At 39.1% G+C, this 13,803-nt stretch overlaps 1 protein-coding gene across 1 annotated transcript in view; it reads right to left on the minus strand.

Moving 5' to 3' along the window:
- The window catches only part of ppme1 (protein phosphatase methylesterase 1), a 50,511-nt gene extending 37,531 nt beyond the window's left edge, over positions 1-12,980 (minus strand). The window contains exons 1-4 of the mRNA XM_067985840.1: positions 12,662-12,980; positions 7,513-7,600; positions 5,187-5,279; positions 1,150-1,207 (exon numbers count right to left, since the gene is read on the minus strand). Coding sequence (XP_067841941.1) covers positions 1,150-1,207; positions 5,187-5,279; positions 7,513-7,600; positions 12,662-12,756 — 334 coding nt within the window. The 5' untranslated portion in view covers positions 12,757-12,980. The remainder of the gene's footprint in view (positions 1-1,149; positions 1,208-5,186; positions 5,280-7,512; positions 7,601-12,661) is intronic.
- Positions 12,981-13,803: the final 823 nt, after the last annotated feature.

Genomic DNA, 13,803 nt, shown 5'->3' on the forward strand with positions numbered 1-13,803 from the left:
AGCTATGGCGGCCCCCATCAGGAAGATGTATGTTTGAGGGGGTCCGCAAGGTAGGTAAATGTGTCTGCACACCGGGGTTGAGGTTCCAAGTTTGTGAATTTTGTTGTTAGGAGGAGGGTGGTGTAGGCCAAACTTTGTCCAAAATGACAAGAGTGGCCTCCTGCAATGAGTGAGAGTCTCCCCCCCACCAGTCAAATGGACTTTTGCAGCTGCCACAGGCTGGTGACTGCAACACGTCCATTTCAACTGGGAGTGTTTCCCACAGTACAGGAAACACACTCAGTTGACCTGAAAATCCCACCCCTCCTAAAATATCCTCCAAATCAGGTCTCCTAACGACCTGAAGTATCAAATTAATTGATTTAAGTGGGATCCCACCGGCTTTAATTGCCGGTGGGAGTCCCGCATGCGGGGGCTGCACGTGCATCCAAGCGCGTCATTGGGGAACCCGGAAGTGGGTGGGTTGGAGCCGGGCTCCGGACCCGCCCGGGAATCCCCAATTTTCGGACCCCCCCCCGCCACGAACGCACCCGCTCGGACATCCGAAAATCGAGCCCTTGGGGTCTAGCAATACTTTGATGGGGATCTCAGGGTCTAGAAACACTGCAAAGGAAGCAATGGCTGGGGGGGGGGGGGGGGGGAGGAGGGGGAGGGGGGTACTGGGACCTGGGACCACAGAGAGATGTCCCAGTGTCTGGGAGCACTGTATGGCTATTCTAGGAGTTTGAGAGCCCTGGGAACAGTGTTCTAAGATTGGGAGAAGCGGCAAGGGAATCCTTGGGTATGAGAAATAAAATGATCATAGTAAACTAGGCTGAACTATTAATAGGTAAACCTTCAGACAAAATGTAGCACGGATTCGATGGGCCGAATGGCCTCCTTCCGTGCTGTAACCTTTCTACGATTCTATTCAAAGAAGTATTTGGTACAACACAAAAGTACATACCCCTAAAAGGCAAAGGCTCCACTTGTGTAGTTAAGCAACCATGGTAAACAAATATTAACACATGAATAAATACATATATATTTTCTAGTTTAAAGAGAACCAAAGTAACAGGATGTTGATTTATCAAATGTGATGACAAACATTCTTAGCAGCCACAATAAAATGCCTTTTCTAACAAAAAAAAAGTAAAAAAAAACACTTACCATGGCTTCGTAAGTCTACTGCCACAACCCTGCAATGAACCCGATTGGTAATCATGGACTGTGGTCAAAAATAACAGATCGCATCTTTAAGTCATATATACTAATATCTCACATCACCACTCACAAGTATACATCTTACAAAAAAAATCATAAACATTAGCCTTTATGCCCACATTTCAAAACTTTAAAAAAATACTCAATATATTTTTGTTAAAAATCCCTCAGGGCAACTAGGGGTGGGCAATAAATACTACTGCACCAGTGTTGCCCACATTCCAGGAACAATTTTTTTTTAAATCACGTACTTAAATTTGGTGCTTAATGCCCCATTATACTTATGTTTAATGCTGCACTCACCAATACGCTAATGACAAATTCAGCACTAAACATCAAGTATTTCCTGCCTGTGGAGCAGCAGCACTATCCTTCAATTTTTTTTCCTCCTTTCTCTCTTCTTCTGAATGCTGTAATAATTGGGAAGCAAGAGGTTTAATGTGTTATGTAATTCATGCTCTGCTACTGTTCACCACGAAGTATCTCACCCAAGTGGTCATTCTTCACGTGCAAATCGAAACAGTGAATGTTGGTTAGCTAACCGATGATGGGGGACATCACAGCAAAGCCGAATCTTGGCCTCACCCAAAGTTCATACATGAACACTTTCCATCACAGGTCACTGTATAGCAATCTAGAGTAGGAAGCTTGACCACCCCATCTGAGTTCAGTCAACTCAACATAGACCAGACATTCAACCTGAGATCTTCTCATCTGTATTAATCAGTTACACAATACTAACTGAGCCAAGCCAATTGTCTTCCCTCCCCTGAAGGTGTTAACTCCTTGTTGTACAACAGTAACATAGGTGCCAATTGCCCTCTGGCACATTGCCCATATTGGCCATTCTTCATGTATGAACTTTGACATTGAGTACTGACATGCTGGTTGATCATGGGAGATGGGAGGGCAGGGAGAATATCACATCTGATCCCAATCTTGTCTTTAACCAATGTCCACACATGTTCATTTCTAGCAGAAGTGAACATGCAGACTATACCAAGATAATTATAATACCTACAAACCCAAATACCGCATAGCAGTCGCAGTCTTTTACAATAACACATTAAACCTCTTACTACCCAATTATTACAGCACAGAAGAGTAAACCGATCTCCCCCAATTCACAACTAGAGTTACAATAATACCTAGGGAGTACAAGATGACAAGGAATTAAAAATCTACAAGTGGAAGGTTAAACAAAAACTCTGTGTCTCACACTATAAATGCCACACCATTTAGAACCACAGTCTCACACCACAGAGAACATGGTACATGGTGTAACTGTAAATCAGTCTTAAGCACATTTACATCCTCTGCCCCCCCCCCCCAAACGAGAGGAAAAAATTTCAAAATACCTGTCCAAATGCTGCACTGTTCAACAATGTGGCTCAGCACTTTTGTTATTAGGCATACAATCCTGAAAGTGACATGCACTCTGTTTCACAAATGCTCTAATCAGATATTTTAGGAAAGTCAGTATGCCACCATTTTGATGGCAGAGTCAGTGAAGATGGGCTTAAGAATGTGCACAGATGAGGGGTCTGAGCAGGTCAAATTTTAGCAAAAAAGATGTGTATAAACCTGTAGTCCCAACTTCATACTCATTTCTATTTTTTTCTACTATAAGTAGAAAAAATAGGAAAATGCAGCCAAGTTATATTTAACATAGTTATATTTGACTTTAGGAAAAGTGCCTCGGAATCAAACCAGGGTAGGTGTGACGATCCGGATTCTTTCCCCTCAGTCTGGTTCAGTAATAACTGAAGTCGAATACATTTTAAAATTCAACACATCTTTAATAGCAGGGTTCTTAGTCTGCAGCATTGATTTGGACTCCTGATAGAGTCCCTCTATGCTGGCAGAGCAAGAACAACAACATACAGAAATCCACACGTTTTTATACAAATCAATAGGGTTGGAACATACTTAACGAGGGTCAACACCAATCATAAGCCGGGCACAGGTTGCCATGCGAGGTTACATTATTTCCGGCCAATCATAAATAATCATGTGCTGACTATGTTGCTGTTAGACATCAAAGGGGACACTTCCTCATCTTCCAACTTGGAATGTTCTTCCCTGTCCCTTCTGTTCCTTATCTCCCAACCTGGAATGTCTTTCAACTTTGGCTAAGCTCGTTACCTATATTGATCTGCCATAAACATGGAGACATTCAGACCAGTCCTTGACTCACATCAAAGACCTATCATTGATAAGACAATGCAGGCCTGCTGACTAAGCAAACATATGGCCCAGCAGGAGGGCCAGGCCACTTGTACCAATCTCAGTTACTAACTAATTAACCCTTTCTAACCATTTTGCATTCTGCTTCTTTGCCACGTAGGCATTTTAATATTTTACCGAAAACTGACCACGTAGGGATTCTCAGGTGAGAAGGCAAGTTTAAGTAGTGGGGGAAGGTGGAGAGAAAAAAAAATTCCTTTTACAATCGTACTAAAGAAAAAGAGCTGTTTGTAAAGCCAACATCCACCATAAGACCATAGAATGATTAAAAATAAACAGGTTAAAAGCTTGATGGCAAACAGACTTAATTTTTTTTTAAAATACAGACCTTCTCAGGAAAAAAAAATGAAAATTATACTATTATATGAATGCTTCTTGATGACAGATTTATTATTCTGTACAAGTTTGAGCTCTGCCATACAGACAACACCATCTTCAGGATTCCGGACATGAAGAACATGGTAACCCAGATGGGTTCAACAGGCTTTTTCTTATCTCTATAGGCTCTTTTGTACACAGTCAGAGGATGAATCATATCTGCCCGCTCTCTCAAATTTCCTAGCAGGTGAACGAAAAGCAGCATTAGCAGAAAACTGGGAACTGATCACGGGCTGATCCCCAGCTGGGAATGGTTTGGAGACTAGGAAAAGAAAACATGTATACCTAGTTTCCAATTGATACATCGCTACAATTAAGGAAAGATGTTATTATACGGATCTCATATATTTGGCAGATAAGGGCACAACCATTTCTACATGTGGAAATCAAATTTTAATACAACCTACAATATAAACAAAATCCTGTTGTGATGAGGCACCACAGAATGTGCAATCCTTCTCTTAGACCAAGGTGCACTATGCAGTTGTGTCTCCCTGTTAATAAACCAGTGAAAACAATTTCAAAGTGTGTAACATAACAACGCAATAGTTTTCATGTCCAGATCCAGTTTCAGAGCCCAATCCGTTTTCATCCTTGCTCTCAAACTCATATTATATACAAAATAAACGTACACGTTTACAATTCAGACAGTTGCTCTAAGCAAGAGCCTAATTTTGCTATTGGTATCAGATGAAACCTCATGCAGGCCTTCCAGTTCATCATTGCCATCAGTTTTTTAAAAATCACAAATGAAACTGAAACTTATGGTTCAGGGTGCCCCCAATTGCATAATGTATAAAATAAACAATTGTGGTCCAATATTGAGCCAATCATACTAGGTAATTCTAGTTTGATCCCTACTCTGTGCTGAATTAGCTGGCCTTAGCTAAAGTAGTCATGGAAGCTCCACAATTTGCCTCAGGGCTGGAGTTCCCTGCTGATCACTAACCAGAGAACCCTAGAGTAAAGTGCATGTGCAAATTTTGGGTGAGCACAGGATTGGTTATGATAACTGCATGATCAAATAACTTAATGACACTCATTTTCTAGGCTCACTCATAAACTCTGGCCATTTGTAGGAGATACCAGAGGTCTGCGGTGCCTGTTGAATTTTACCCCAGCCTTCTGGAGCAGAAGCAGATTTGCTTTTTGTTAAATTACAGCATGCAAATGTATCAGCAGCAAAACTAGGCACATGGAGGGAAGAAGTGAAATACAAAAAGTGAACAATATCAGTGAATATATTGATACAATGATAGCCAATCATAACCCTGCTATTGTTTCAATAGTTAGCTAATGTGAATAGAACAGTTTCTTGCTATGTAGTAAATTTCATACTGAAATTTTCAATTACTTACAGTGAAGACTGCCCAGGAGAGAGCTGAATGGCCTCCACCATGTAATAATAAAAGGACAGGTCCATCAGATCCACTTTTGTAGATTCGAAAAGAGTACAGGTGGTTAAGGTTTACATGCAATATATAAATAAAGCACAATAGGATAATGTACGACATTCCATGTACTAGATTGGACTTAAATGGCCTTACTATTAACGAACAAGGTACAAATTTGTAACCTTCTCAAAAGCATTAGAAATTTTTATCATACCAAGAATGCACACAGCCCCATACTGCGTGATCCAAATATCTTCAGCTTTGAGGTCACAATAACCTGTTATCATTTCACATATATCATATTCTTGCCTCAGCAGGCTGACTGCTACAGGTAATATTTTAAAAGCAAAACTACACACTTCTATGCATTACAAATATTAAACATCAGTAAGTTTTGTTCTCACAGTTTTAGTTAAGCAGTTAAGCAGTTTTATTAAAACTGCTTAACTAAATTATTCTTAAAAATTAAAGAATTTATCATATCTGAAGTTTTTTTTAAAAAAATAAGGCTAGACAAATTTGCAGCTAAGTTTCTCAGCCCCTTGCCAATCATCTTTTCAAAAAAGGACCTTTCCATTCATCTTTTCCCCACACATATAGCATGTAGGGTTTCCGGTGTTTATTTTTAGCAATATTTAATTTTCATCAAATTTAGTGTTTGTTGATAAATTATTTTTTTCCAACATCAACACTGAAATAAAATGCATTAAAAATGGGACATGTAATTCACTTGGAGAAAGAAATAGAATGATGAACCTCTTGGTCACAAGCTTCCAGTCGTGCTCGTGCAAGCAGGATTTTTTTTTTAATTAAATTTACATATGGTACGGTAGCATAATGGTTTTTGGCACTGGACTAGCAATCTACAGCTCAAATCCTAAAATGGTAATTTGTGGGCTATCACCAGAAAATGGCCATGAAAACTGCTGGATTTTTGTAAAAACCAAGTGGTTCACGAAGGAATTGAGCATGCTATCCCTACCCAGTCTGCCATACAATGACAGCAGGCCCTCACTACATGGTTGACTCTTAATGTCCTCAGAGCAACTGGGGATGGGCAATACTGCCTTGCCAGTATCACCCACATCCCTAGAACAAATTAAATATTTGCTTTTCATTTTTTCCCCTGCAAGTTTTGTTGTTTTATCAGTGTTTTCACATTAATGATGACTGCAAAATTTTGATTTCCAACAGCTAAGCCCAAAAAAACAGAAATCCTAATGATGTATAACTTCACAACTTGAGCGTTTCTTACAGTTACATGACTCCCAATTGTTATTCAAATCAATAGAGTTCACCAAAATTAAAAACTGTGACACGAATCAATTTAGTTTGATATATTAAAAAGCATGTTTCCTGAATCTGAAGACATTACACCACCCCACTCCACCTGTTACAACCTGTCAGTGTTATTGGACAAAGGTTATTGAATCTGAATCCATTCTTTTTCAAATTTAATCATGGTGCCCACATAGTAGGGTTAGGTGAGGCAATGCAGGGGATTGTAGACAAAGATTTTAAATTTGGGAGCCAATGGAGGTCAATGAGGACAGGGATGATGAGTGACTGAGATATAGTGCGAGATAGGATATAGGTAACAGAGTTTTGGAAAGTTGGAGTTTGTAGGGGTTCATGAGGCTGACCTCATCTTTAGGTGACAAAAGCATTCATGGGAGTTTCAGCAGCAGAGAAAATGAACTAGAGGCAAAGGCTTGCAATATTGCAGAGGTGAAGTACACTGTCTTCATGATAGATAGAATATGTGATTTGGAGCTCAGGTGAGGGTTGAACAGGACACCAAGGTTGCACACCATCTGGTTCAGCCTAAGTGAGCAACTAGGGAATGGGTTAGAGTGGGGAGCGTGTGCTGTGTTTAAAAATAAAAGCTATTGTGTTATACAGTTCAGTTACCTCAGTCAATTCCAAATTTTTATTAATGTGATCAAAGTCAAAAACACTTTTTAACTTCAAATCAATTCAAACACAGAAATCTAAAAAAAAAGTTAAGCAAATTTAAATAAGAGCTCATTTACCTCGGAATTTTTTTTTAAATCAGTAAATTTTGAACTACCCCTTAAATTTAAGTGTTTTATTTTAATTGAAACACTATTCACTACAACAATTTTTCAAAAGTTATAGGTCAGAAAAAAAGTCTAGAAGTGCAACCAATATTAGGCTAGGAAGAACGATACTTTGTCTTTAACTGAATTCTTCATCAAGGACAAAGTTAGAATGGATGTTAGAAGCAGTACAAATCTTTACACGCTGCATTGGAAATATAAAAGGATATATCTTTGCTAGTTTCAATTTCGATATCTTCCATGGCTTCAAAATAATGGCTCCAGGCCACAGGGGAAAAATCCCGTTTTCTTCCAGGACTGTAATAAAGGGAAACAAACCATCAGTTAAAAATAGCCTTCTACACGCTACATATAATTTTAGAGCATATTTAATCTATTGAGGATCATGGCTGCATTTCAGCTACATAAATAATAGATTTTAAAAATGTTATTCTAAGAATAATCTAGATGTAGAAAAGTACTTTAGCATGGCTTCCTAGATATTCAGAGATAAGAATTCACAGAAAATACCATTTTGTTACATGTTAGCCTCCACATTCAGAAAGTCACCAGGAAAATGGCGCACTGGTTTAATTCTCCAGCATGATCCAGATTGGTGGAGTACACAAAGAGCTGCCAATCTCAGATTTACCATTTCGAGGGGGGAGAAAATTAACAAATCAAAAAAATCACCGAAAGCCACTTTCATATACCTCCTATGTTAAAGGACTCATATTGGCTTAATTATGGTAGCAAATTGCTGGTGAATAGTGCATGATGCAAAGGGGTCTGAATAGGTTCAGGAATCAAGAACAGTACAGAAACTAGTTATGGATGGAAGTCTGGTCCTGTAGCATACAAACTTCCTTCAAATGGAGAAGATAACACACAACTTAGCCAGTGAGCTGCTAGTTAAACCACCAGTGAGCATGAAGGGCTCAATTTCAGTAAAAACAGGGAAAAAGGGACAAAAACAATTCCAACTCAAAAACATGGAGCTGGCTGATCATGACAGTCCATATCTGAGACCATCCAATCACTTACCTGAAAGAAAATCTAAACCATCTATCAACTAACAACAGACCTTGCTATGTCAAAATTATATAACATGGGACTGGATGGGTCAGAATGCTGTACTTTCACCTCTGAGACCAAGGTTCCAACCCACACTGATGGGGTGAAAGCATTCTCTTTCTGCTGACTATAAAGATCCTATGTGAAATAAATTTAGGTAATCTCAACTCACTTCTTTGTAGGATTAGATCCACAACATAAAACTGCCCTTAGCTTGACAACCTCACTCAGAGAGGCCACAGCGATGATTGACATAAAAAGTGAAGTGGTCACAATTGGGATTAAATATTTGGGGCAGACTAGGGGAACTTTATAGGGATTTGATAGTGCTTGATGCTGAAATGGGAGCATCTTTAATTGGTGATCACTGACACAGGAACCTCACACCTCACCTATAGTGCTGCTTGGTGCTATTTCATCCAGTAACCAGTTTATAACAGGTGAAGCACTACAGTCTGATTACCAAACTGTACCAACACACTGCTGCTTTAATGCCTTTTTAGTACAAGGTACTTTATAAAAATAATCAGCAATACATCTAATCAAATATGTTTCTGACATCTGAGGACTGAAATCTACCTAGGAAAATTTGATATGAGATACAATACAGTTCAAAGAAATCAAATTTTCCCTAAAAATGGTTTTAAGAAACAGACATCCATATAATATACCAGCCCCTCCATACTACCAGGTCCAATTGCTTAAACTTTTTCCTATTTTTATAAAACTATCTAAATAAGTGAGCCGACAGCAGAATTTCTGAGCTTACTCACGACACAAAATTGTGTGGGAAGGCAAAATATGTAGGTGTACATTATTCTTCTGAGACTCAGCAGTTGGTCTAATGATTAGAAATTACATTTAATGTGAAAAAATACAGAGTAATGTATATGCAGTAGGTGCAAAAAATCCATGACTGAAGAACCATAATGAATTGAAAATGGAAAAGGATTAGGAGTAGTTACGAACACACAGATCTTTGAAAGCATTTCTGCAGTTTGAGTCATGCATTATTAAGCCCACAAAATGACTAGAAATCCAAGAATTCTGTATTAATTCTTCATAATGAGTAATACCACACCAAGGATACTGCAGTTAGTCATAATATGGAATAATTAGTAATTCAGAAGTGAGAGAGGAGAGCAACAAAAACCCAAATTTATGATGTGCCATGAAGACTGGTAAAGGAACTAAGATACAGGGTTCATTTTTTTTTAAGTGGAAGGAGTCAAAAAAAGTGGAAGTTGGTAAATGCATTGGACTAAATCTAGCCTATTAAACTACAGTTGGAAGTGAGTTCCTGTGGGATCATTAGCTCTCCTGTGAATTTTCCAAATCTCCAGGTGTTCTGGTTCCAAATCAAAGAAAATCTCACCACGCATTACTCCCAAAACTACAAGTTATTTGTCTTTCCATCTCCTACCCTCTCATTTAACCTTAGGTTGCTGTAGGGCCAATTTGGTCATTGGTTTCCCCCTCTGTTCAGGACATATCCCAATTATTTATTCACTTTTCAGCATATGCAGCACATTTGTCTTTCAACTGAGTCTATGCTCTCATGTCCTTGTTCCAGACATTTCCAATTAATCTTCAATGGCTTTCATAGGTATTTCTTTTCAAAGTTGCAGTTACCTTTTTTAATTGTCCTAACTTAAATTTTGTTAGCACGAACAAAGAATTTTTTTTAAAAGACTTGCATTTATATAGTGTCTTTCCTGATTTCAGCATGTCCCAAAGCGCTTTACAGCCAATGAGGCACTTTTGAAGTGCAGTCATTGTTGTAATGTAGGAAATGTGGCAGCCAATTTGCACACAGCAAGGTTCCACAAACAGCAATGAAATAAATTACCAGATAATGTTTTAGATGTTGGTTGAGGGATAAATGTTGGCCAGGATACCTGGAGAACTTCCCCTCTCTTCTTCAAATGGATCTTTGTAAAATTTGCATTTACATTTTTCATATTTCCTGCTGCCTTCTGCATCATAGTCAATGGATGTCTTTCATTATATGAGGAGATTACAAACCGCAGGTACTTGGACGTGTCCAATTTGTTCCCTGTATTTTAGAAATAACTTTGTATTGGGTCAAGCATATGCACTGGTTGACTTGATTTTCTCCTCATTAACCTCAAGTCAAATGCCACCATGTCCCATATCTACAAAGTTTTGCATCCCCAAATCCTTTTGTGCCAGATCAATATTACCAGCAAATCTTTAGCATGCAGGTTATTTAACGCATTTTTAAAAATTAATACTGAACAAATCCAGCAATATTAAACATTCCTAACAATCACATAAAACCAGCAAGAAAAACAACTGCAAAATTAGCAAACCAAAAGCTAAAGCAGATTTAAGAACTGATATCTTGTAAGCAGTCACACAGTGCAGTAAATGATGAGTCTGTAGACTGTTTCAATATGGAAGTTGTAATTTCTGTTGAGTTGAAGTTGAAGCTATAGAATAGAACTTAGCTTAAATTAAATCTAGGTTTTGGCTGGAACTGAGGCTTTGAATTATTATTCAAAATTATTTGAATTGATAAAATCTGGAATTTTAATATTGTTATAACTGAAAAAGTAAAAAGTATGCTTCCTCAAAAGCTGAAGAACAAAAAGGAAGTTAACTACAATCGGCATTCCAGCTGAGTTCTGCCAGAATGATGTATCTCATGAGATATGTCATAAATTGGCAGCTGATTCTTTACAATGCAGCGTTGTCACTAGGATTCCAGTAAAGCATGGGGTAGATGAAAATGTCATACTGTATCCACTTGAATTGTGAAGAACATGCAGCAGTACAATTATAGATTTTGTCTTTCCAAATTTGCCTTATGCCTGGAAACAGCAATTTAACACTAGGATCAAGTGCTACTCTTTACTGGCCCACCACTGGTGCTGGTAGTGGCAGGAGCAATTTGAGGTAAGGAATTAAAGCATCACACAAGTAGCATTTTGGCTTAAGCTTAAGTGTACCGTTTCTATAGTGTATACACTAATATGCTTTACAAAAAGGCCTAGTGACAATGCTGCATTGGTCTTGGTTTGTCTCATCACAGATTTTCCATGGTAAGCAAAGTGTAAGACATAGATTTTATTGGTGCATTTTAAATGTTGGCTGAAGTGGCCCCTGACTGAATGCTGCTCCAATGAATGGTACAAAACCAGACATTCTTTCAAAAAAGTTTACAGTCTCAATGAGAACTACATGTATCATCACAGTTTTACTCAAGTGAAGACCATTCCCACATAAATGATCATTAAACAACTCCCCTTACAGGGAGAACATCAACAATTTTGGAGCAAATAGTGCCATCTTTTATAGCAAGGCCACTGCAGTATGGGACAGATAGTCTATTCAAATTGAGGATTTTGAACAAAAATGCAATAATAAAACTTAAAATAGTGACGTGAGATGAGATGTAACTACATGATGTGTCATGTTGTGCTTACCGGTCCTGGAAGACATCAAGAGAACCAGCTGATACCTGGCCACAAACACCAAGGTCCAAAACATGCAAAAGCTGTCAGACACCCTACCTAGCAATTTGCCCAGTCACCGCTTACAAATAACAGAATTATGAAAAGTAGAACCATAAATTAGTTGTTGAGCAGAGAAAAGTAAAGCTTTTTGCTTGAGTAGAGAACCTTTGGAGTTGGCTCAATGCACGCTCTTGTAGCCAAATAGTAGACCTATGCAGAGGACAACCTAATGGCCAGGGCGCATGCATGAAGAATACAACAGAGGGAAATTGGGACCAACACTGCAGAACAAATTTCTCTCATGTAATCAGATCTAATGCTCTAAACACAAATGAATCAAGTTCAAAAGGACTAAATCTTTCCTCTGCATTGTCCAATCGCAAGCTGTATATGGTATATCGCAGTTATTAAAAACAGGATATGGTAATTTTCCACTTACATTTTAACAACATAATTAAAAATAAAACTACGCTTTGCTTTAAAAAGGGCGCATCAGTCTGCTGGCCATACTGAAGTCCATACTGCAAATGGAAACAACTGCAAGCAATAAAAAATACTATAACTTAAACTTGCACCATCCGTTTTACTAGCCTCTATTGAAGAGATGTGTTAAAATGTGAAACAGGTTTAAGTTTATTTTACTATATATTTATTTAAAGTATTGCAGCTATTCGCTAGCAATTTTTGTTCTCAAATCAACCAAACTACGAAATAAACCACAGTTCGGCTTGGTTTAAAATCTCCCTTAAAAACGGACTGGGAGGCAGGCTGTCGGAAAACGAATAGAAACCACATTTTCGATTTAAAACCTAACGTGCACACTAACCCCATTTTCATTTTAGATCCAGCCTGAAGACCTGACGGCATCGGTGGTCGTGAAGGCAATTTGCTCAAGAACAACTCTTTCTCTAAAGAAGACATTTTTCATATACATAAAATTTAAAAAAATTAAACTTATAAGCTTCCCAGTTTATTTCTACAGCTCTTAAGAAGCGGCTGCTCCGGCCTTGTACTTATACCCTACATATATATCAAGGTGCTCCAACGGTGGTCAAAATAGAAATTATTAAATATATTTTTTAAAAATCCCGTCTCTAGTCCTGAAGATGGCCTACTCCTACAGTAGGGAGGCGGTTACTGCGCAGGTGCCTCGCTGCTGGGACTTGTAGTCCTCACGACGCCGCTTTCATGAGACAACGGGATAATACGCCACCCAACTAAGACTACAATTCCCGTGAGGCCATTGGCTGAATTACGTAATGGCTGGACTGAGCCGGATGTCTGCTACGTCTTCTGGAAGTTGTAGTTTTTGTATTTGGATTCCGGTGCAGTGTTGCCATGGTTACGAGTTTGAATTTTAATGAAAATGTTGGGCCTGCGAGCAAAGGGTAGCCTTTTTTAATTAAAATTATAAGAAGACACTGGGTTGCACCCCCCCCCCCCACCATCAAACGAAAGTTGCCCCCTTTTTGGAGGGGCACAACTAATAGAAAACTTAAACAAAAGCAAAGGAAACTTATACCTTAAATAATAATGTTATTTAGACTATCTACCACGCCCTCCAGTCCCTGCGGTGCCCAACAGTCGCGGAAGGCCTCAAGCGTACCGGCGGACACCGCGTGATCCTTCTTAAGGGCCACCCAAATGCGGACAAGGCCGCAGAAGAGAGGCAGGCAGCCAAAGCGAGCACCCCCACGGGCCACACCCAACCTGGACCTATGGATGGCCACCTTGGCCAGACCCGGGAGCAGACCCACGAGTAGGTCCTCCGACTTGCCCGCCCCCCTTTGCACCGGGTGGCCAAAGATCATGACCATGGGACTGAAGTGGAGCCAGAAATTGATATGCAGTCCCTTCAAATAGTGAAACAGGGGCTGCAACCTCTCATATTCCATATAGACATGATAAACGGACTCACACAGGCTTCAAAAATTACAGGCGGCCTGGGAGACCGTGAAGAGGCTTAAA

The sequence above is a fragment of the Heptranchias perlo genome, chromosome 6, assembly GCF_035084215.1.
Source record: "Heptranchias perlo isolate sHepPer1 chromosome 6, sHepPer1.hap1, whole genome shotgun sequence".
NCBI classification, from domain to species: Eukaryota; Metazoa; Chordata; class Chondrichthyes; order Hexanchiformes; family Hexanchidae; genus Heptranchias; species Heptranchias perlo.